Below are 20,420 nucleotides of genomic sequence, written 5' to 3' on the forward strand. Positions count from 1 at the left end.
AAGAACAACAACAACAAAAAAAACAACCATTGCTCTCCCCCGTGTCACCGCGCTGGAGGCCAATATTATTATCTAGTATTATTTCAGATATCATAAAGCTCGCCTGTCATGCGTGAACAGCAAAAAGTGACGTGACACTACACTACGAATCGTAGAAGAAGGGGCACGTCCCCGGTTGTCAAGAACAACAACAACAAAAAAAAAACATTGCTCTCCCCCGTGTCACCGCGCTGGAAGCCAATATTATTATCTAGTATTATTTTAGATATTATAAAGCTCGCCTGTCATGCGCGAAGAGCAAAAAGTGACGTAACACTACACTACGAATCGTAGAAGAAGGGGCACGTCACGTGTCCGGAAATACTCACGGTGGCTTTCAATCAAAATACGGATCTCCACTCCTACTCGGAATACTAATCGATTATAGTATATTTTAATAGTGTTATTTATTTTGGCAGGGCTAGCAATATGCGACGTCTCGGCTCGGTTCAGCAGAAGGTATCATGTGTTTTTATGACGGAAGTCAAAGAAGAACCGTCCAAGAAACGTGACTGCCAAGTGAGTGTGTGCATGACGAGAAAAAGCGACGATGAAGCTAATGTGTTAAACGACGTTAACGTGGGATTGATTGCCTGTCATTGTGAGTGGTTTGAGCCAGAAACTGTCCTACAATCTTAAATTTGCGTGACGTCCGAGCGAGTGTCACGATTTTGACCCACTCTGTCGTGTAGAAAGCAAATGGTCCTCATTCATTACCAGAATGTTGCATGTTAAACCTCATCGCCCTTTATTAGGCAGTGGCAGAGTCATGAGCCTTTTTCAAAGGTGTTTAATAAGAAAAAAAAAAAGATTAAAAGAAAAGGACCTGCTTTTATTGGTGCTTTTCACACAAAACCCTGCAAAATGGTATATTGTGGTTTGTTTCTTACGCAGCCATTAGAATGATGGGTGTTAAATACCCCCCTTGGCCCTTACAAATAAACAGTACCTCAAAAGTGGAATAGATGGAATACCTTAATACCTTGTCAGAGCCATTTGAACATTGTTGCTTTCTGGGGTAAAAAAAGGCAAAAAATGTGAGGTTCAGTCAAAGATTCTCCTTGTGCTGATGTTTTATTTTTTTTAAGCCATTTCACATGGTCGCCACCACCATATTGAACCCTGACGTGCTGGAAGCTGACATCAACAGCGCACTGGCCACAGAGAAACTGGACGGCACCTGCTGCTACGTTACGCACTACAAAGGTGACAATTCCTGACAAAACCCCTCATCACATTCTGGCCAATTGTGGTAAAAGATCTGTCCCCCCCCCTCTGTCCTTTCAGGGAAACTGCACCTCTGGGCTCGACTGGACAGGAAAGCCAATAAACAAGCAGAGAAGAGATTCAAGAAATATCAGTATGCTCACAGGAGCTCCAAAGGTAACTTAGTGAGCGTCACAAGCCAGTCTTTGAGAAAAAATGAATTGTGAGTATGTCTGTGAGGTTGTAGTCAGGTTATTGTTAACTTCTTTTTCTCAATTCAATCCATCAAAATCCGATTTGGACAGACGTTCTCATGCACAGGGGGCAAACTCCAGTCCTTGAGGGCTGTTATTCTGCTTTTCTTTTTCCATCTCTCCCTACTGCAACACACCTGATTTAGTGATAGCTCGTAGGCTCTTAGTGTCTTAGAAAGGTTTTTGTGGACTGTGTTCCAGGTTTTACGTGGAATGTGGAAGAAGACTTTAAGACGGTGCCGGACACATGGATCCCGGCTCACCGAGTCAAACATCAGAACGGTCATCCCGTCCCTGATGAACATGGACACATTCCAGGTCTGCTGACTTTACAGACATTATGAAAGGGGCTTCATTTCATGTCAATGCCGTTTATTCGGAACAGCGACATGGAAAAAGGCATACAAGGCGCTTCGTACGAAAGCCTTTTAGACTGAAATGATGCCCAAAACAACGGCACAATGTTTTCCTGTAAATGTCAGGTTGGGTTCCGGTGGAAGATGGCAACAAGCAGTACTGTTGGCACTCATCCGCGGTGGATTATGGTGCCGGGACGGTGCTGCTTCTTCGTCCCGCCGCCAACAACGATTACGACACGTTGGAAATCGCCGCTGTGCCGTTAACGGACCTCCAGGAACAAACTCTGGAGCTGATCGGCACCAACATCAATGGAAACCCTTATGGTAGTCATTGTTTTATAATTTCGTTTGTCTTATTGGCTCGGAAATATCCAAATTGTGATGCTCAGTGGCCATAGATTTGTCATTTTAGTTGAGTAGTCATTTGATTTATGACCATACCTTTTCTGACCCATCAATCATAGTCAAATCTCCACGTTGTGGCCACATTTAATGGTATCTTGTTGCAAGTATCTCTTAGTGCTGTGGAAACATTACGTTATGTCGGTCTGTGGCAGTTATGATATCATCTTAGTCAGGTAGTCAGTGATTTGTCACTCATAAACCAATTTAATCTGATGAATTGTGGCTATATTTTGCAGTATCTAGTAGCTAGCATCTCCCACTGGAATAAAAACAAATTGTAGTGCGCTCAATGTTTTAATTTGGTTCAGTAGTCATGAATTTATGACCATGTTTTGACAGGCTTGGGATGCAAGAAGCAACCCATCCACTTGCTGGTGTCCCACGGGAGTGTCCGCATCCAAAACCCTCCACGGGTAAACTTCGAGCAGCTCTACTCGTGGTTCTGCAGCAGCCCCGAGGGTCTTGTGGAGGGTATTGTGTGGCACTGTGGTGACGGCTCGCTATTTAAGGTGAGGTGGCGGCACTTGCAGCTAAGCGGCAGAAGCTATTGTAGACTACGAATACATTGTCACTTTGTGCTCCTTGTTATACACTATTTTGAGGATATTCTCTCTCTCGGCAGGTTCACCGCCACCACCTGGGCCTGGAGTGGCCAGCAGGGAACACTCACCTGGGCAGCAAGCCAGTGGTGGTCCGTGTAGGTGGGACAGCGGTTGCAGCGGGCGACAACAGCAAGAGCCTGTTTGCGTCATTATCCCACCTCAATGGACACTGTTTCAGCGGTCTGCGCGACATCCACTTTGACTTGTGAAAACAATCTACAGCATATCCAAAGGCAGAGAAGCATTCACACTTTTTTTTTTTTTTTTTTAAATCATGGCTGCCAAATGGAACTTAATATTTCCTTTTGTTGTATTTCTGCAATTCGTGCCAGGAATATGACACACGACATTGTGGCATGGCCACATATGAGACTCAAGTGGAAGGCTTATTGTCATTAAAGACGCAATATTCGATCATTTCAAATACTTCACATTGGACATAAAATTGTGTAACTACCATAAGTCAGAGTCTTGGAGAACACAAATCATTGTTAAAGGCAGCTTCTCTGCAAATTCCAGGAGAAGAAAATGTCGTGAAGCTCCTTGGAAGATAAAAATGGGACGTACGCAACATTGTGGAGCAACCATAGGTTGAAGTCCATGGCAATACTAATCGTCAATAAAGACACTGTCTCGACGCTACACGAGATCATTTTTAATACTGCAGATTCAGATTGCTTGGAACAAATGGAGCCACCGCTTCTCAGACTCTACCGAAGTGCTAATTATCACCAAAGACGTTGTCTTTTAATACTGTAGATTGGGCCCAACAAATAATTGCTAGCTGGATTGTAAACATGACCACAAACACAACTTGTGAAATGATTGCATGTCAGTCTGTTGGAACATGAACACATGAAAGATGCCATAAACGTCGAATCCGAGTAAAATGGACTGAAGTTGCTGGAACATAACCGTGGACGCACGCAACATTGTGGAGCGACACTATCAGTTTGCTGCAGCCACTTTTTGAGAAAAATGCCCTGTTTACTATTCCAATTATTCTCAGTTTTGTGCATGATTACAATGTTTCAACATTAACAATAATAATACAAGACATTCCGTCATGGCTCAATACAAGACATTCCGTAATGGCTCAACCTGACTGAAAACATTACCTCCTTGATAGAAGTAATATTGAGTTTGAATATTTTGCTACTAAATGACGCAGTTTTTGTTTTTTTAAACAGAGAAAGTTGTTCCAATTCATTGTTTATATCTACCCTGTTTAAATGTGTAACCATATTGCCCTAAGAGTAAACAAGAGCTTCTCATTGTGATTCATTGGTTGTTACACGCCCAAAACTAGACAAGATGTACTCCCTCTTCGCCATACTTCACTCTGGATATCATCTCAACACAACCAGACAAGAGGCTCTGGTGGGAATAGATTTTTATTTGACCTTATCAAATGAAGACAAATTCTATCAATCTGATGATAAATTAGAACTGTATTTGGCATATCTGGTGCGTGGTAAATCACCGTTAATCTCTTGTCGAAGGTCAGCTTGGAGCGACTCCCTTGAGCCTGCCGAGGAAAAGATGTTTTATGGTTATGTAAGCATGGCTTGCTATTTTGACACAGATGAGGTTAACATGTACCACATTGGTTTGATAAGTTCACAAATTGTTGTAACTTTCTGCAACACAGAAAATAATAAATATCAGTTTTCAAAGTAATTTAATGCGAATGCCTGTTTGAGTAATATCTAAAATTTATGTGAATTGAAATTACTAGTTTCGTCAATTTCGGGGCCAGGTTAAGCGGCTAAGCTAAATAAAGCGTAATCGTGACGTTTTAGTATGACCACCTGTGATTGGCTGTATAAATGGAACTGACCAATCAGTGCTTAGATTCTTAGAAATTGAACATCGATTCAGGTCAGGTTCAAGAACTCTTGAAGAAGTTTTAATCTATAATACTAATTACAATACACCTACAATTGACACACTTTGTCATGAATTATTTAAAAAAATTAACGGCTGCTGTAAAAGTAACCTAGTGTGAGTTCCTGTTGCTCATTTAAGAATAATGTTGAAATGCGAACAATAGTAGCTTGGAAATAAGGATGAATAAAAATGTTTTTTCTCTATTTGTGATAATTTATTGAATGAGTTTTTTAACATCTATCTATCTGTATCTTACATGCCTTTCATGAAGACAAGCTTAGAGCGCTTAAAAGTCAAGGTACCACTACACCACTAATGTTGAGACATTTTTATCATTTCATAGGAAGGACATCCATATTACTAACCTGGTCTCCATGATGTCATAAAGGCAAAGCCACAAGAACATAGGCAGTGGAATGTATTGTTTATGTATATAGTGCGATTAATCAAAGTTATGAGCAGAACTCGATGGAATAGAATAATAATAGAATAGAAAAGTAAGAAACTCAAAGTTTATTTTCATTTTTTCCTTTTTATTGGTGGTTTTGGACATTTCAGAGCTCAAAATGCCCGCTGCTGTGGAGTGGGATGATGTGAAGAAGCTGGACCCAGCGACCCTCCATGAGCGTTACAAGGATGAACTGGACAGCTTCATCGACCTTCTCACCTCGGTAACCATATGCAGACTCGCTTCGGTGTCACGTGAATTTGCGATTCTGCACGTGTTTGCGATTATTTCAAGGTGGATGCTGCTACGGGCTGATATTACGGGACAACATAGCTCCTACTTGCTTGCTGATTGTTGGCAGCGCAACTTGCTTCATGGTCAACATTACCTGCACATCATATTTTTTTGACATGGCTGCTGGCATTAAAAAACATTCCAAAGTTTAAATGAATCATTTGAACGGTTACGTGTTCCTTACTTTGGCCTCTGTGATGTGTTTGTGTTGGAGGCAGAAGAGTGGGAGATGGAGCGGCAAGCTCAGGAGGACGTCGTCCACATACTGCGAGTGTTTCAGGCCTTGCTCAAGGTGCTCCACCTCATGTGTTCTCATCTGTTGCGTCTGCATTCATTCACACTTCATTAAAATACTTGGAGTTACTCTGCTCCGATATTCGCCAGGCCTTGTTGTCTCACCTCAAATAGCTGGGAAAAGGATGCGTTTCAAAGGTGTGTGTGTGTGTGTGTGTGTGTGTGTGTGTGTGTGTGCGTGTGTATGTGTGTGTGTGTGTGTGTGTGTGTGTTTCCATCCATGTGCCTTTAAGAGGCAGGGCCGGGGCTGTGGCATGTAACGTTGTCGAGTTTACATGTAAATCTGTGAGCGTGAGCTGTGGCCAACAGCAGGTACTGCACGTGTACTTAATGTGTTATGTTTGGCTGCATGTGAAGTAGTTCCGGTAAATCCGTTCTCGGCACCGTTTGCCTTTCGCCGACGACTCGGACGGACTGGGCCGGCCCGAAACGCTGACGGCGGCTCACTGACGGATTGAAAATGCCCACCTGTGGTAATTGCGACCTTGTCTCCTCAGATGAAACATCAGGAAGCGACTTTGGCCGAACAGTTAGTTGAAGAGCAAGAGAAAAATGGTTTGTACGCATGCTCAACGACTTTTGCCATGTTGACATGGGTTCCAATGATTCCCTGTGCTGTGCAGAAAACACGCTTCTCACCAAGGTGTCCAGACTGGAGGAAGAACTAACGGTGAATCCCGTGAGGATGCTCATATCTCGTCGGTGGAATATCAATTCATATGTCGGCGCTCTTAACTACACCCCAGTATGCCGGCACTGGTCCAGAAAACCGCTTTCTGAGGAATGAAATCCGGCAGCTGAAGGGCCAGCTGGGGCGCAAGGAGGAGATGGTCAACCAGCTGAAGAAAGAAATAAAAAGAGAGAAGAAGACGTCGGAGAAGGTATGAACACGCTGTTAGCTACATTCTATCTTTTACAGTTCTGGACAAAATGAAGGGATCGCTGCAAAATCATCCCTGTCGCTGATCTTGCTATTTATACGTCGATGTTTGATAAAAGAGAACTGTTTTATTTTATAAACTGATGACAGGAATTACACGTTCCTAATATGTGATTTTTCAAATTGTGATTTCGAGCATTTATTTGCAGAAAATGAAAAATGGTCAAAATAACAAAGACACGGTCCAGTGTTATTGGTTTCTCAATCTTTCAGGGGCTCAGTGGTCCAGATTTGTTTTACTCTGCTATCTGCTGCCAGATTTGCATTACAAATGAGAATCTGTAATCAACTGCCTTAGCCGAATAATTAAAGGTTTAAATACAGTTTTAATATTTAATTAATTTACAGAACAGTAACTATGGACTGCTGGTTATTTCCCCCACAATAGGAAACAATATAAAGAGAAATAGTTATTCCAACTTCATCATAAAGTATTCCCCCAAAAAAATGTAAATGCCATTTTCCCTTGATATTTTCTATAGCTATTTTTGCGAGCGGAGTCTGCGGAGGAAGACCTGAAGATGTTGAAAAGAGAGGTACGACATACGGCCTGGCTGACCAATCACACAACTCGGTTGGTGCTGAAAAGTAAACACAAGCATGAAATGGAATTGAGTTGGCGGATCGATCAAAGAATACATCGAGGAAAAAAAAACATCCTGTTTGAGCTTGAATCCAAAGTCTTGTTTGCCGCGATGTCATCTAAAAGTAAACGTGTCCTGGGTCAGAACACGCAGCTCCAGCAGGACGTCGACTTTTATCACGGCGAGTTGGAGCTTAAGGAGTCGGATGTGTCCAAAGAGGAGACCGCAGAGACTCAGCAGAAGCTCATCTTGGCCAACCGACAGCTCTCCCAATGCATGGACGAACTTCAGGTACCCGACTCACCACCTCTTGTCTTTACATCGGTGATCAGACTTGTGGTGTTCTTTTTTTTTTTTTTTTTTCTTTTAAGCAAGCGGAGGACGAAATCTTGCGGCTGAAAGCGGACAACCTCCGCATGCAGAAATGTGTGATGGAATCCACCAAGGAGATGGAGAAGATGAGTGATGAGTACAACCAGATCAAGATGGCCGTCCACCAGTGCGACTCTGAGACCGACCAGCTGCGGAAAGAGAGGGATCGCGCCGAGCTCCAGGTCAACCCCGTCCTCAAAAGACACACTTTTTATACACGTTTTCAATGTTGCTGACATGTGCTTCCTGTGTAGGTCAGAGAGCTGACGCAGAAGATTACTGACATGGCGGAAGAGGACGACCCCATTTTGGCAGAAGTGGACGCCAAAGTTGAGGAATGGAAGGTTGGTGGTTCACTTTTTTGCGTCCCTGAAGCTTGTTACAGTTCGTAACATGAACGGTGGTAGGCCCATATAAAAGTGTCAAGAAGTCATGCAACAGAAACAGAAATTGACCATTTTAGTTTGAAGTGAGCCATTTTAGGATCATTTTGTGTGTTTTCGGTGGCCCTTCAAAAATAAGCTACCGGTACTTGCAATTGGTTAGGTCGTGCCGCCAAGATCTATTTCAAAATTCAGCCCCTAACTCCAGTTTAACTTAGCAACGTGAAATTTGGTCGTCGTTCTGTCATGAGTCGGCCGACAAAAAGTTTAAAGAAGCCAAGCCTACAGAGACATGATGAGTCAGCCATTTTGGTTTGAAGCGGCCATTTTATCAAGCAACCATCCAAAACGGGTGGATTAATCTTTTTATTTCTTATTCCATGAACACAAAAATCAATCAGAATCTAAAATTTACATTCATGAGGCCACATATGATTGCAAAGAAGCTTTTTGACTTGACTGCCACCTAAAAAAAACAAAAGAACTGAGTGATGACATTGAACAAGTAAACTCCACGAGGGCAGAAGAAATCCATTCAGTTGCTGAACGAGTTGCAAATGTCTTTGTCCTCACGGGTAAGCAGATGTGTGAACCCGCATTGCTGCTGTGGAGCCTTGATGATTTGATATTTATTCACAGAAAGTGCTGTCGGAAAAGGATGAGGAGATTATGTTGTACCAGCAGATGATCCGTGACCTTCAGCAGAAGTTGCGCCTAGCCCAGCTGGACATGGACAGAAACAACAGTCTTGCCTTGGAGCAGGTATGGTGGCGACTGTTTTACTCTGGCGTCCTCTCCTGAATATGCCCCTAATGAAGACAAATGTCGACGAACAAATGCTCGGCAGGCTTTAGAGGAGCGAGATAATCAGATTAAGACGCTGAGGGAGCAAGTGGAGCAGTACACAGACGAAATGAAGAAGCAGACACTCTTCATGGAAAGTCTGAAGGTGCCCAAAAAGGGAGGCGGAAGTGAGTGATTCGAGTTCCTGAACACGACAAAGCCAGCCGTGATGAAAATTGGTTCTTAAAATGGATTTGGCGCTGTATGAGTATAAGTCTCCTCAATGAACACATAATGAACACATACCAGTTTGTCCATTTTATCCTTAACTGCTTATTGGACTGAAAAAACTAGGGCTCGACCGATACGGATTTTTTTGCGGCTGATGCTGACTTTTGGAAAACAAAAATACAGATTACCGATTCATTGAAAAATATACAATGCAATACAATTTATAGGTGCATTTATGGACACTCAAGCAATGGTCCAGGAGAGAAAGACGGAGGAGCTTTTGTCCAAGTGGGACGCTGCCGAGATGAGAGCAACAGAAGCGGAGGAGGCTTTGAAACAAGCGGAAGATCACGCAGAGGAAAAAGATCGGGAGCTCATCGAGGTCTCCAAGCGCCTGAAAGCGTATGAGCGTGTAAGTGGACGACAACACACCAAAGACGCGCATGCGATACCATCGGTGTCGCTGCGTGTTCAATCCTTTCAGAGTTATTGTGAAAAGCTCAAAGACAAAATTAGTTGGTGATGTTTCATGATGGAGGGCACTTTCTTTGTATTCCAGGGCATTTACGGCCTGGAAGAAGCCATCAACGAGATTAAGGAGTGTAAAATTCAAATCCAAAGGGGAGAGTTGGAGTTAGAGGCCGTGACCAAAGAGAACAACCAAGTGTACATAACAATCAACCAGCTCATTGAGGAAAATGAGGACTTCCGGGAAAGACTCGGTGATGTTTCTTAAAAAAAAATTCTTTTATTTATTTATTTTTTTAAATCACATTACGACAACAATTCCGCAACTCTCTTTGGTTTCTTTTCAAAGGCTATGAGCCCAGCCAGCAAATTGACCTGAGCGAGTTCAGGCGAGCCAGAGGTCTGAAACAACGGCAGTACAAAGCCGAAAATGAAGTCCTGACGAAAGAGGTAAGTACAAGCCAAAGTTCATAACAACTATTTTTTTTTCTGTTTATGCTCACTTCCTGTTCAGATTGAACGTCTTGAAGAGGAGCGACTAGCGATGAAGAAACAAGTTCGACACCTCGCCAAACAAAGAGGTTGAACTATCCATTTGTTCCTCCCTCAAATTTTCCTATTCAAAAGTGGAAATCGGTCACGATCTCATTTCGTAGATGTTCTTGTTCACACACGTGCATGAGAGAGTTCAACTGAGCCCCTTTGAATTCTGTTGCTAACAAAAACAGCAGCACTTAGTAAACTACCCCTACTCAGCATACGCCTTTTATGTTACAGGTTCACCCAATCACAAATAACTTTTTTAAGGCAAATTCATTCCCCTAAAAAATGGTCATAAATGATCTTTAACTCCAATAAAGCTAGCGAAAATGCACAACAGGCTCACCAGGCAGATGTTACATAGAAAACCACAACATGGTCACATACTTTGAAAACTTGGGGCTCATCTCATTTCGATACTTGCCACTTTCGAGGTCCTCGCTCCATGGAGAAGGGATGAATCTTGAACCCTCCCTCCCAAAAAAACAAGTGCACAGTGAAATGCGCTGGGGTAGCTATTTTGGTTCAAGGTGGACATTTTAGGGCCATTAGGGAGTGGTCTTTCAGAAAAGAACTATTTGTAGGGATTTTGATCCAATTTTTAAAACGTTTTAGCGCTTTGTTTAGTTTTTGTCTTCAGTCTTGACCTGAATTTGTCTCTTCTCAGGGCTGCCACCATCCATGTGGGAGGAGGACGATGACGATGTCATCCACACTGTAAAATGGCTCCCAACTCCGACGCAAAACATCACCACACCCACGATCGAAGAGCCGCAACCCATGTTTGACATGTTGAAAGAAAAATTGTGTCCCAAGGTTGGCACTTTTAAAAAAAAAAAAAAACAACAACAGCAACAAAAAACAAAACAAGGCATGATCTTCTGTTTTCAGGTTGAAGTTAGGGAAGAAGCGGTGACCATGTCAAAGAGGGAGCGAGAACTCAACAGATCTCAAGTTAGGGAAGAAGCGGTGACCCTGTCAAAGAGGGAGGCAGAATTCAACAAATCTCAAGTTAGGGAAGAAGCGGTGACCCTGTCAAAGAGGGAGGCAGAATTCAACAAATCTCAAGTTAGGGAAGAAGCGGTGACCCTGTCAAAGAGGGAGGCAGAATTCAACAAATCTCAAGTTAGGGAAGAAGCGGTGACCCTGTCAAAGAGGGAGGCAGAATTCAACAAATCTCAAGTTAGGGAAGAAGCGGTGACCCTGTCAAAGAGGGAGGCAGAACTCTATAAGTGTCAAGTTAGGGAAGAACCAGTGACAGTGTCAAAGAGGGAGGCAGAACTGAACAGATCTCAAGTTAGAGAAGAAGCGGTGACCATGTCAAAGAGAGAGGCAGAACTCTACAAGTGTCAAGTTAGGGAAGAACCAGTGACAGTGTCAAAGAGGGAGGCAGAACTCAACAGATCTCAAGTTAGGGAAGAAGCGGTGACCGTGTCAAAGAGGGAGGCAGAACTCAACAAATCTCATGTTAGGGAAGAAGCGGTGACCGTGTCAAAGAGGGAGGCAGAACTCAACAAATCTCATGTTAGGGAAGAACCGGTGACCCTGTCAAAGAGGGAGGCAGAACTCAACAAATCTCATGTTAGGGAAGAAGCGGTGACCATGTCAAAGAGGGAGGCAGAACTCTACAAGCGCCAGTTCCAGTTTAAACGTAATTACAGTTGTTATCCTGCATTTTGGTTCCTTTTGCCAAACCTTTATTAATATTACCTTTTTATATCCATCCATTACCTGAACTGCTTTTATCCTCGCGAGGGTCACGGGCGTGCTGGAGCCTATCCCAGCCGTCTCCGGGCAATAGACGGATTATACCCTGAACTGGTCGCCAGCCAATTGCAGGGCACACATAGACAAACAAACATTGACGTTCGCCATCACACCTAGAAACAATTTAGAATGTTCAATCAACCTACCATGTATGTTTTTGGAATGTGGGAGGAAACCGGAGGACCTGGACAAAACCCCCGCAGGCACGGGCAGAACATGGAAACTCCACACAGGAAGGGCAGAGCCTGGAATCGAATCCACAACCTCTGCACTGTGAGACGGACATGCTAACCAGTCGATCACCGTGCCGCCCTATTACCTTTTTGACAATTATATTATCAGTGGACCATTTGTTTGTTCATAACTGCATGCATGTGAGGATTCGCAAAATGTGGTCCATGGGCCACACATGGCCTGCTTTGTTCTTTACTACGGCCCACAGAGAATTTACATCAGCAACAGTTCTATGATATCTATCCCCAGACGCTTTCTTACAATATATACATGTAAGTCATTGTGGATGTCTATGCACTCTTTTTTTTTCACTCATGTGGTCTTCTCCTGTGTGTGTTGCCTAAAAGTGGAGCAGCTCTCCAAAGAGAAAGGTGACCTGGAGGCCGCACTTAAAGACGTCCTCCAGGCCTTGAAGACTAAAGACACCTCGAGTATCCCCAGTCTGAAAAAGCTGACCAATGTAAGCACCAACATGGCATGGAGCTGGCAATATGGCTTAAATGTCCCCCCTCCACCTAAAAAAAAAATGAAGGCCCACCCACACCACCAAATTTACCACCACTCTCGTAACCCATGTGTTACAATTTCTACAATTTTTGTAGATTTTTGCGTATTGTCATCTTTAAATCAAAGACAAAGCGTAAAAATTGTGTGATTATGAAATATTCCAATTCATGTTTTATTTATATAGATTTATATTTATGTTTTGGTCATAGCACAATACCGCTTTTATTGTCCATAGAGGGCAAAAATACAAAGAAAAAAATAAGAACTATATGTGTATGCATAGCACTGATGCCACTGAACATGTCGAGTGGTTGAAAGTAAAATAAATATTCAGGAATAATACTTTTACAATTTTTGTAAAATTGTATGTTGCGTTATATAAACTTATTTACATCAACTGCAGCAATTTGGGAGGAATTTGCTTTGTCTCTCATGATACCACACAAGCTTTGAGAAATGATTTCCTCCGACCAGTTGTTAACTTGGCAACATGCGCTGCTTTTGTAAACTAGCCATGTTGTTAGCGAAAGCAGCTAGCTAAACATGAATTGACCCATGACAATCTTTTGTTTGAGTTATTCCCCATGATTTTGACCACCTCCTATTCCTTATTAGCATAACCTGAAGGTCTTTGCCAGTGACATGGTGGCGAGCCTCCAAGAGGAGCATGCGAAAGCCATTCAGGAGAGGACGAAGGACGAACAGGAGAGCAGGAGGACCAGGAGGAAGCTTGACAATCAGGAGCAGAGGCTTCAAGAGATGAAGGAAACCTGCAGATGTTTGGAAGAGGTACGACTTTCCCACCCAGCTCCCATTTGTATCTGCCAGGAATCAACATTTTAAAATGGTTCCCAGGTGTCTTAACGTGTCTGTGAAATGTATTTATCTAAGATCCAGCTATCCAAAGATCAGAAATTGCAGCACACACCCAATTCCTTGCTGAAATTTGACTGTTAGGAGGGACAGCCTTGTCTTTTGACCGTTAAATTAAGCATGCCCCATAAAATGATCCGCCAAATAGCAAGAAAGTCTTCCATTAGTATGACGCTCACGAGTGTAGCTAGCGAGTTGCGACCAGACAAGTGGCTTCTGGACGTATAGCCTCGAGGGAGTAGGATGGTGGAGTCTTAGGAGTGACGACCTGAAAAAAACAATTGACATTTCCACTATTAAAGGCAGGACTTTATGCACATGTCAATTAGTGTGTAGATTTGTGGCTGTGGTGCATGCAGCGGACACATGGCAAAACACAATTCCCAGAATTGGAACATCATGACGATGCATTTTCAGAAATGGGAAAATGAGAAAATATTTTCCTGTTTCATTTCACAAAGGGAATATCCAGAGACCCACCTATTTGTGAATACACCATTAAAAATGACATTTTCCATCCAGAAACTACAAGGCAAGTCCAGCGAAGAGGCAAACAGCCATGCTGCCCTGAAGCTGGCACACAAGTCCGTCAAAGATCTCCAACGTCGACTCAACAATAAAGAAGACGTGATTAAAAAGTACCAGAACCAACTGACGCAAGTGGGAAAGGTACATTTGACACAAAGCGTATCGGTCCGACTTGATTGATACTTTTTCCTTGCTTAGCCTTTGCTATGCTCCACAATCTCCACTCTTGTTTTCCACAACCTTGACTCAACAAATTGTGTGCGGTATTTACACTGGATGAATTTGAACTGAGATAAACGCTCTTTCTACATGGCTATTCCGATGTAACTCCGTCTCGGGCTAGCGGACCTCGTAGCTAACAATACACGTTTTAGCAAACGGTGTTCTATCGTTGTTGATGTCTGCAGGATCAAGAAGAGATGATAAAAACACACGCCGACGAGATGAAGATGCTGTATCAGAAGTTGGACTCCAACAACAACATGGCCCTGGATCGTCTCAAACGGCAAGCAGCGGTACTGATTCTTACTTTTTGAACATCATCATTACTGACTATCCCCAAAATAACTGCAGTAGACCTTTGCTATTCGCGGGGATTTGACACCAACACCTGAGGCAAACAGCAAAAATCCTCGACTCTGGCACTCCTTTTTCGGGAAATCGGAAGAACCAAAGGCCATAAATACATGATGATAATTGTTGCTACTCATATTGTAGAGGTGTGTTTGAGGGAGCCCAGTCATGGCGGTGGCGGTGAATATCCAAATGAACCCTTCAGTGTTCCTTGTTTGCTTCCCTCCCGCAGGAAGCAATGAAGAATCCCAGCATCGGCGCCTCGACGACCAAACATCTGGACCGCGTGAGTGAGTTGGAGCAGATGGTGGCCGAACAGGACGTGTTGCTCGCATCCGTTAACAGGAAGCTGAAGATGGCCGCCGCCGAGTCGGAACGACACAAGGCAACCGTGGAAATACAAGCCAAAAAGCACGCCGATGAGATCTCCAGGTGATTGTTTGGTTTTATTTTTCTCTCTTCTTGCAAATAGCCCGCATGTGGTAACTTGTTCGATTTGACGAAGACTGAAGAGGTCTCACGCGGCGGAGTTGGAAGATGTGAGTTTTGAGACCAAAGACCAAAGGAGCCAAATTGCAGATCTGAAGAAGGAGGTGGACTCCCTCCAGAACGAGCTGGAGAGCCAAAAGGAGGCCAACGTTATGTCCGCGAGCAACACCTTGAAGAACATGGTGGAAAGCCTCAAGCTGCAACTGGTCCAAAAAGAGAAACAGATCAAGGTTCTCATTCTCGTTTTCAAGATGTTCATTACAAAAGCGGTGTCAAATGCATTTTCATTCAGGCCTCATCGCAATTATGGTTTCCCTCAGTGGGCCAATTGGGAAATAATCAGAGGATTAAGCTCACTGCTGTTTGGTTTGCTTTTGTCAAAATCACATATCACAGAAAATGACATGCGCGGGTCAGTTCCTCTTACATTTCAGTAAAGATTTTTGGGGAAATGGGATTTATTGGCATTAAACCGATAATCTGGCACTTTTCATTTTTTTTCAGAGTTACAATGACAGTACATTGGCGCAAGTGACCCTGAATTTTATTGTCATAAATATTGGATATTGAATTCGAAATTCGCTCTCATCATGCTTGTTTCCTCAGGCTCTCAGCAAAGTTCTCATTGGAATGCGGGCCCAAGTGGCGTCTGCCTCAGAACAACAAGTCTTGGTGAACACAGTGCAGACCGAGGAGAAACTCAACATACAGAAGTTGGTTGACAAGCACACCAAAGACTTGAAAGTGAGCTTCAAATGTCACCAAATTGCCATTGTGGACATTTTCAATGTGCCTGTGAATATTGTCATTCATCAAGCTCGGTGCATTCTCAGAATGAATTGAATTCATTCCATGACCTCGTTTGGAATCCAAAATGTTCATCGACTGAGGTAATGTTTCCCCTTGAAATGAATGGAAATCAAATTAATCCGTTTCAGCGGCCCCCCCAAAATGTTACACATCCCATTTTATCAGCGTGTGTTTAAAAATACATGTAGTGCAATAGAGAAATAAGTGAAAACACACTATTATGAAGAAATAACTGCTCATTAACTTTTAATTTAGGAGTTGAGATGAGGAAGCGTCTTCTACTATACACGGGGTAATTCAGATTCAGGTATTTTTTCTTTTGTCTGTTTTCCAATTCATGGCTTGATTTTGGCGCAACAAAAATGATCCAGGCAAACTTCTTTCTTTTCAGATTTTATTGTTTATCTTGTTGTATTCAACATAAAAACTCAAATTAACCCATGCTGGCGATATGCATCTCGCAAATCCTACAACTGGACTAGCGGTATTATGACAGTGACCATGAGCTATCCTTTAAATCTGGAGACAGTTACGTCTGCGAGTGGGTGAAAAGTGCAGTCGGCATGCACACGCAGCATCAATGCAAAACCGAAAAAAACCCACATTGCATAAGAACATAACGGCCCGTATCGAGTGAGCGTCGGATGTGTGCCTTCGTCTCCTACGCAGGCTCAAGTGCAGGAGCTGAGCAGTCAACTAGAAGCGGCAAACGATTCATCCAGAAAGAATGACAGCAAGTTGAAGGTTCAGGTGGACAACCTCAGCAAGAGGCTGCTGAAGAGCCTCAGCGTTCAGAAGGCGCTGCGCACTCAATTGGAGGAGAAAGAAAAAGAGTTCCGTGTGGTGGAGAAGCAACTCAAGAACCGCGTTGACCCCGCTCAGGTTGTTTAAGGAGGGTGCAGTAACGCCGCGGGATATTCGGGCGGTGCCTCACACATCACTAAGGCCGACGTGACACATTGTATATCTTTATTCACTGATGCCGTACGTTCACCATACGTATAAAGCTGCTGTGATTCCATTCAACCTACCATTATAATTTGCACCATTCTTCACTTCCAACTTTATGGTGCTCATCCAGAAAACTTCTTTTTCCAGAGCAAAGAAAAAGTAATGCAGTGGGAAGAGGCGAAGAAATGGCGGTCCAGGTTGGATAAGGTCAAGCGCCTTCTGAAGGATAAGGAAGAACAAAACTTCTTCCTGACCAGGCAGCTCATTTCTATAAAGGACCTCTATGCCAAGTCAGTGTGGCCACTGGTTTACCAGCTGGACGAGAAAAGCTTTTTATTCAAACTATCAATTGTGATTCGATCTACCACGTCGACTGTGTTTACGCAGGCTGGAGCAAGAGAAGAACGCAACACCGAAGAAGACCAAAGCGAGGGCAGTGACGGCTGATCGGGGAGGAGAGAAGGAGACTCAGCAGATCCCAGCCAAGTATGCATCCGTTCGTCCGTCCTAGCAACAAAACACTTGTTCTCATTTGGGTTACTGGTTAGTTGGAGGTTATGCGAGCTGTCTTTGGGCAAGAGGGCAATGTCGAGTCGCACATTGGATGAATGCAATCCTTTATTGTAGACCTGCTGCACATACTGAAAAAAAATGATGCGAATTACTCAATTTTATTTTGTCAAATGGCTGCACAACATGAAATCATCAGCTATAATTTTTTAGACATATACACATATACATATTATTTTGTGCAACCACTTGACGAAATAAAATTGAGTAAATTCAACACGTTTTTTTGTTTTTATGTACTTATATAATATTAATGTGTATATATATTTATAAAATATTAATATCAATTAATATTTTTGCTCTTAATATATGCCCTCATAGGCTATCATGGTGTTACTCTTCCCAATGCAAAGCATTTTGCAAATTTCACACCTTTTACTGTTTTCCACCAGTGTGCCTCGTTACTCGCTACTCGCAAACTATTAAAATCGTGAATACTGTATTAATAATCTTGCAGGCCACAACAGCCTGTGAATGCCGAGGAAAAGAACCAGTCCCTGGAGGAGAGACTGCGATCCTTAGAAGAGCACATTTCGAACAAGTCTTCGGCGTCACCGCTTGTGAGTTGTTGTTTTGTTTTGTGTTTGTTCCCGAGCCTTGGCCCATTTGGATGTTGCGTCCGCTTCAGGTGCCAAAGAAAGATGCTGAAGCTCCCTCGCCAAGTGACGGATACCTCAAGAAAGAGAACCTCAAGCTAGCCTCTGAGAATCTGGAGCTGCGCCTCCAGCTCGCGCAAGCCAACATAGACCTGCCGAGATTCAAGGTACAGATGAAAGAAACAACGGAACAATTATTTCAAAACAACGTTTCAACACGAACATAAAATCAATAATTCGACAAAAACAAGTCATTCCAATTAGAATGCTCTTAATTCTGATGTAATTGCGATACGATTTACTTTGATGTAATTCACACTAGTTTCTATTTGTTTATTTCCTCAGCGTAAAGTTGCAAGTCTGGAGCAGCTGTGCAGTGCACTGAAGAATGACAATCCTGAAAGTCTTTCTCATACACGTAAAGTACGTGGAAATGATATTGTGTACTGGTGAAGTATTTGGACGGTGAGGAAGTTGCTTGTGGTCTTGCCTCGCTTCACATCTCCAAAAGAGAGTTGGAAAAAAAAATAATGACCAATATATGTACACACACATAGCTGCATTTCAAATACTTGTAAGATCCTGAAAATGGAGGTAAAGTGGCTGTCATTCATAAATGATAAATGGCATATTTTGTGAAAGCTCTCAGACGAAAGGCTACACTTGCCAAAATCCACTGTAAGGGTGAATAGCGAGTCAATAAAAATAAGATAATCTTTATTTGTCTCACAACGGAGAAATTCACAATCTACAGCAGCAAAATAGGAGGGGTGAAATTAGAAAAAGAAAACGAAGTCTTTGCATGCACAAAATAAATTAAAAAATGAACTGTACACAGTACAGAATGCAATATAAAATATAAGATATAAGCATACATGCAACTGCAACGTTTGGAATATTTCATTTATTGGTCTCAAAATAGTGTGTGCATTTCTTGTTTGATTTTCAGGCGGATACGTTTAACATTGCTGACAACGTGGGGGTGGACACAGATGACACAGCAGTCAAGTAGGATTTTTTTTTAATGTATTTATTTATTTTTTTTAATGAACGTCACTCCCATTTGACGTTCACTGTCAAACTGACACCAAAATATTCACCCACACCTTGTCATTTTCCATCCATTTTGGTGAATTAAAATTCATGATGTAATAGGCGAAATGGTATGGTAGTGAGTGTAGGTGGCACGGTATTCACACATTATTTATTACATTTGTTATTTATTACTTATATTTTTACAAATGACTGAAAGGTGTTGAAAATTGCTTTCTTTGATGATGTGATGATAATGGATGAACAAATATGCTGTTTTGGGGGTCTCCTGAAAAGTGATGATTTTCCAGTACAGTTACGTTATCTTAGTTGTTTTTTTGTTTATTTTTGTTGCTTATAAATTATCATGGGATATTTTTTTCACAACACAAAAATGGCATTTGAACAGTGGTGTGTAGACTCTAAATTCAGACTTGGCTTATAAACTTCAAAAACCCATAAATAATCGCTTAAAAAACAGCTTCCATTTGTGTCAATAGCAAGCTGAGTAAAGACAACGCGGCACGAGAACAAAAGCCAGGCAAGACCAGCGATCCAAATGGAGAGATCCCTCCTAGCAACATAGGTGACACTCCCGAACGCGGTATACTCTAGTCCATTTTTTAAAAATGATTCTAAGCATTTACTTTTTCACTTAGATACCAAGGAGCCAAGAAGTCCCAAGCAGGCAACTGAAACTGCAAAAAGCAACTTTGAAAGTGACAGGAAGGATTTCACTGATTCATAATTTGTCCCCACTCAAAAGTATTTTTCATTCCCAATCAGATGATAACAGGGGGAATTCTCTGTAGTTTTCTTGTAATAATGGTAAACATGCTTCATTTGTGACGTTGGACGGTTTGTGCAATAAACAATTTTTTAGGTCATTTTAGATTTTAAATTGGTTGATGATAAATTTGGTATTTTATCATATAACAGGCACATTGCAACATTCATTATTTGATCACCCAGAGCATACCTGACCTAACTACCAGAGTGCAAAGGAACAAAGGAAGGATGGAGCTAACCTAACTCATAACGCCATTTTTTAAGGTTACTTAAAAACTTGAGAACCCTAACCATAATTTTGAGGCCCTTTGAAACTCTAAACATTCCATAACTAGTAGCCCCATTTTGAAACTCTACTTAAGAACCCTAACTACAGTTTTGCGAGGCTCTTTCAAACTCTAGACTTTCCATAAAACCCTAACTCGTAACCGCATTTTGAAACCCTTCGTTTGTAACTGGCTGTGTAAGCATAGCAACCGCTAATGACGTCGGCGCTAAACTAACTACCAGGTGTCTGCAAGCTTTGTTGCACTTCGGATGGACCTTTTCCACTCTTACGTAGAGTGTGAACGTTCTTACTCGCCTTTTCGACGGAATGAGAAGAATTAT

General features: G+C 42.4%; 2 protein-coding genes across 3 annotated transcripts; both read left to right on the top strand.

Moving 5' to 3' along the window:
• The first annotated feature begins 299 nt into the window (after positions 1 to 299).
• On the top strand, positions 300 to 4,542 carry rlig1 (RNA 5'-phosphate and 3'-OH ligase 1). The gene is made up of 7 exons (XM_019894878.1): positions 300 to 558; positions 1,128 to 1,245; positions 1,327 to 1,422; positions 1,701 to 1,817; positions 1,982 to 2,182; positions 2,603 to 2,772; positions 2,886 to 4,542. The coding sequence occupies exons 1-7, from the start codon at positions 469 to 471 to the stop codon at positions 3,072 to 3,074; spliced, it is 981 nt and encodes a 326-aa protein (XP_019750437.1). The 5' UTR covers positions 300 to 468; the 3' UTR covers positions 3,075 to 4,542.
• A 458-nt stretch (positions 4,543 to 5,000) lies between these two features.
• Positions 5,001 to 19,952, top strand: LOC109530814 (centrosomal protein of 290 kDa-like). 2 transcript variants are annotated; one of them, XM_019894709.1, is made up of 34 exons: positions 5,001 to 5,426; positions 5,712 to 5,789; positions 6,289 to 6,346; positions 6,415 to 6,461; positions 6,538 to 6,672; positions 7,214 to 7,267; positions 7,460 to 7,606; positions 7,687 to 7,869; positions 7,942 to 8,031; positions 8,710 to 8,832; positions 8,918 to 9,041; positions 9,312 to 9,496; positions 9,644 to 9,806; positions 9,902 to 10,002; positions 10,067 to 10,133; positions 10,760 to 10,908; positions 10,984 to 11,310; positions 11,482 to 11,743; positions 12,441 to 12,553; positions 13,216 to 13,389; positions 13,996 to 14,142; positions 14,409 to 14,516; positions 14,807 to 15,006; positions 15,080 to 15,293; positions 15,670 to 15,807; positions 16,543 to 16,755; positions 16,972 to 17,114; positions 17,212 to 17,310; positions 17,852 to 17,954; positions 18,023 to 18,157; positions 18,336 to 18,413; positions 18,940 to 18,998; positions 19,523 to 19,608; positions 19,682 to 19,952. In XM_019894709.1, the coding sequence occupies exons 1-34, from the start codon at positions 5,322 to 5,324 to the stop codon at positions 19,768 to 19,770; spliced, it is 4,497 nt and encodes a 1,498-aa protein (XP_019750268.1). In that variant the 5' UTR covers positions 5,001 to 5,321; the 3' UTR covers positions 19,771 to 19,952. The 2 variants fall into 2 exon arrangements, with proteins under 2 accessions (XP_019750268.1, XP_019750269.1); XM_019894710.1 differs by having other exon boundaries at positions 5,346 to 5,426; positions 5,716 to 5,789.
• The last annotated feature ends 468 nt before the right edge of the window (positions 19,953 to 20,420 follow it).

Source organism: Hippocampus comes, unplaced genomic scaffold (genome assembly GCF_001891065.2).
Source record: "Hippocampus comes isolate QL1 unplaced genomic scaffold, H_comes_QL1_v1.1 scaffold319, whole genome shotgun sequence".
Classification (NCBI taxonomy): Eukaryota; Metazoa; Chordata; class Actinopteri; order Syngnathiformes; family Syngnathidae; genus Hippocampus; species Hippocampus comes.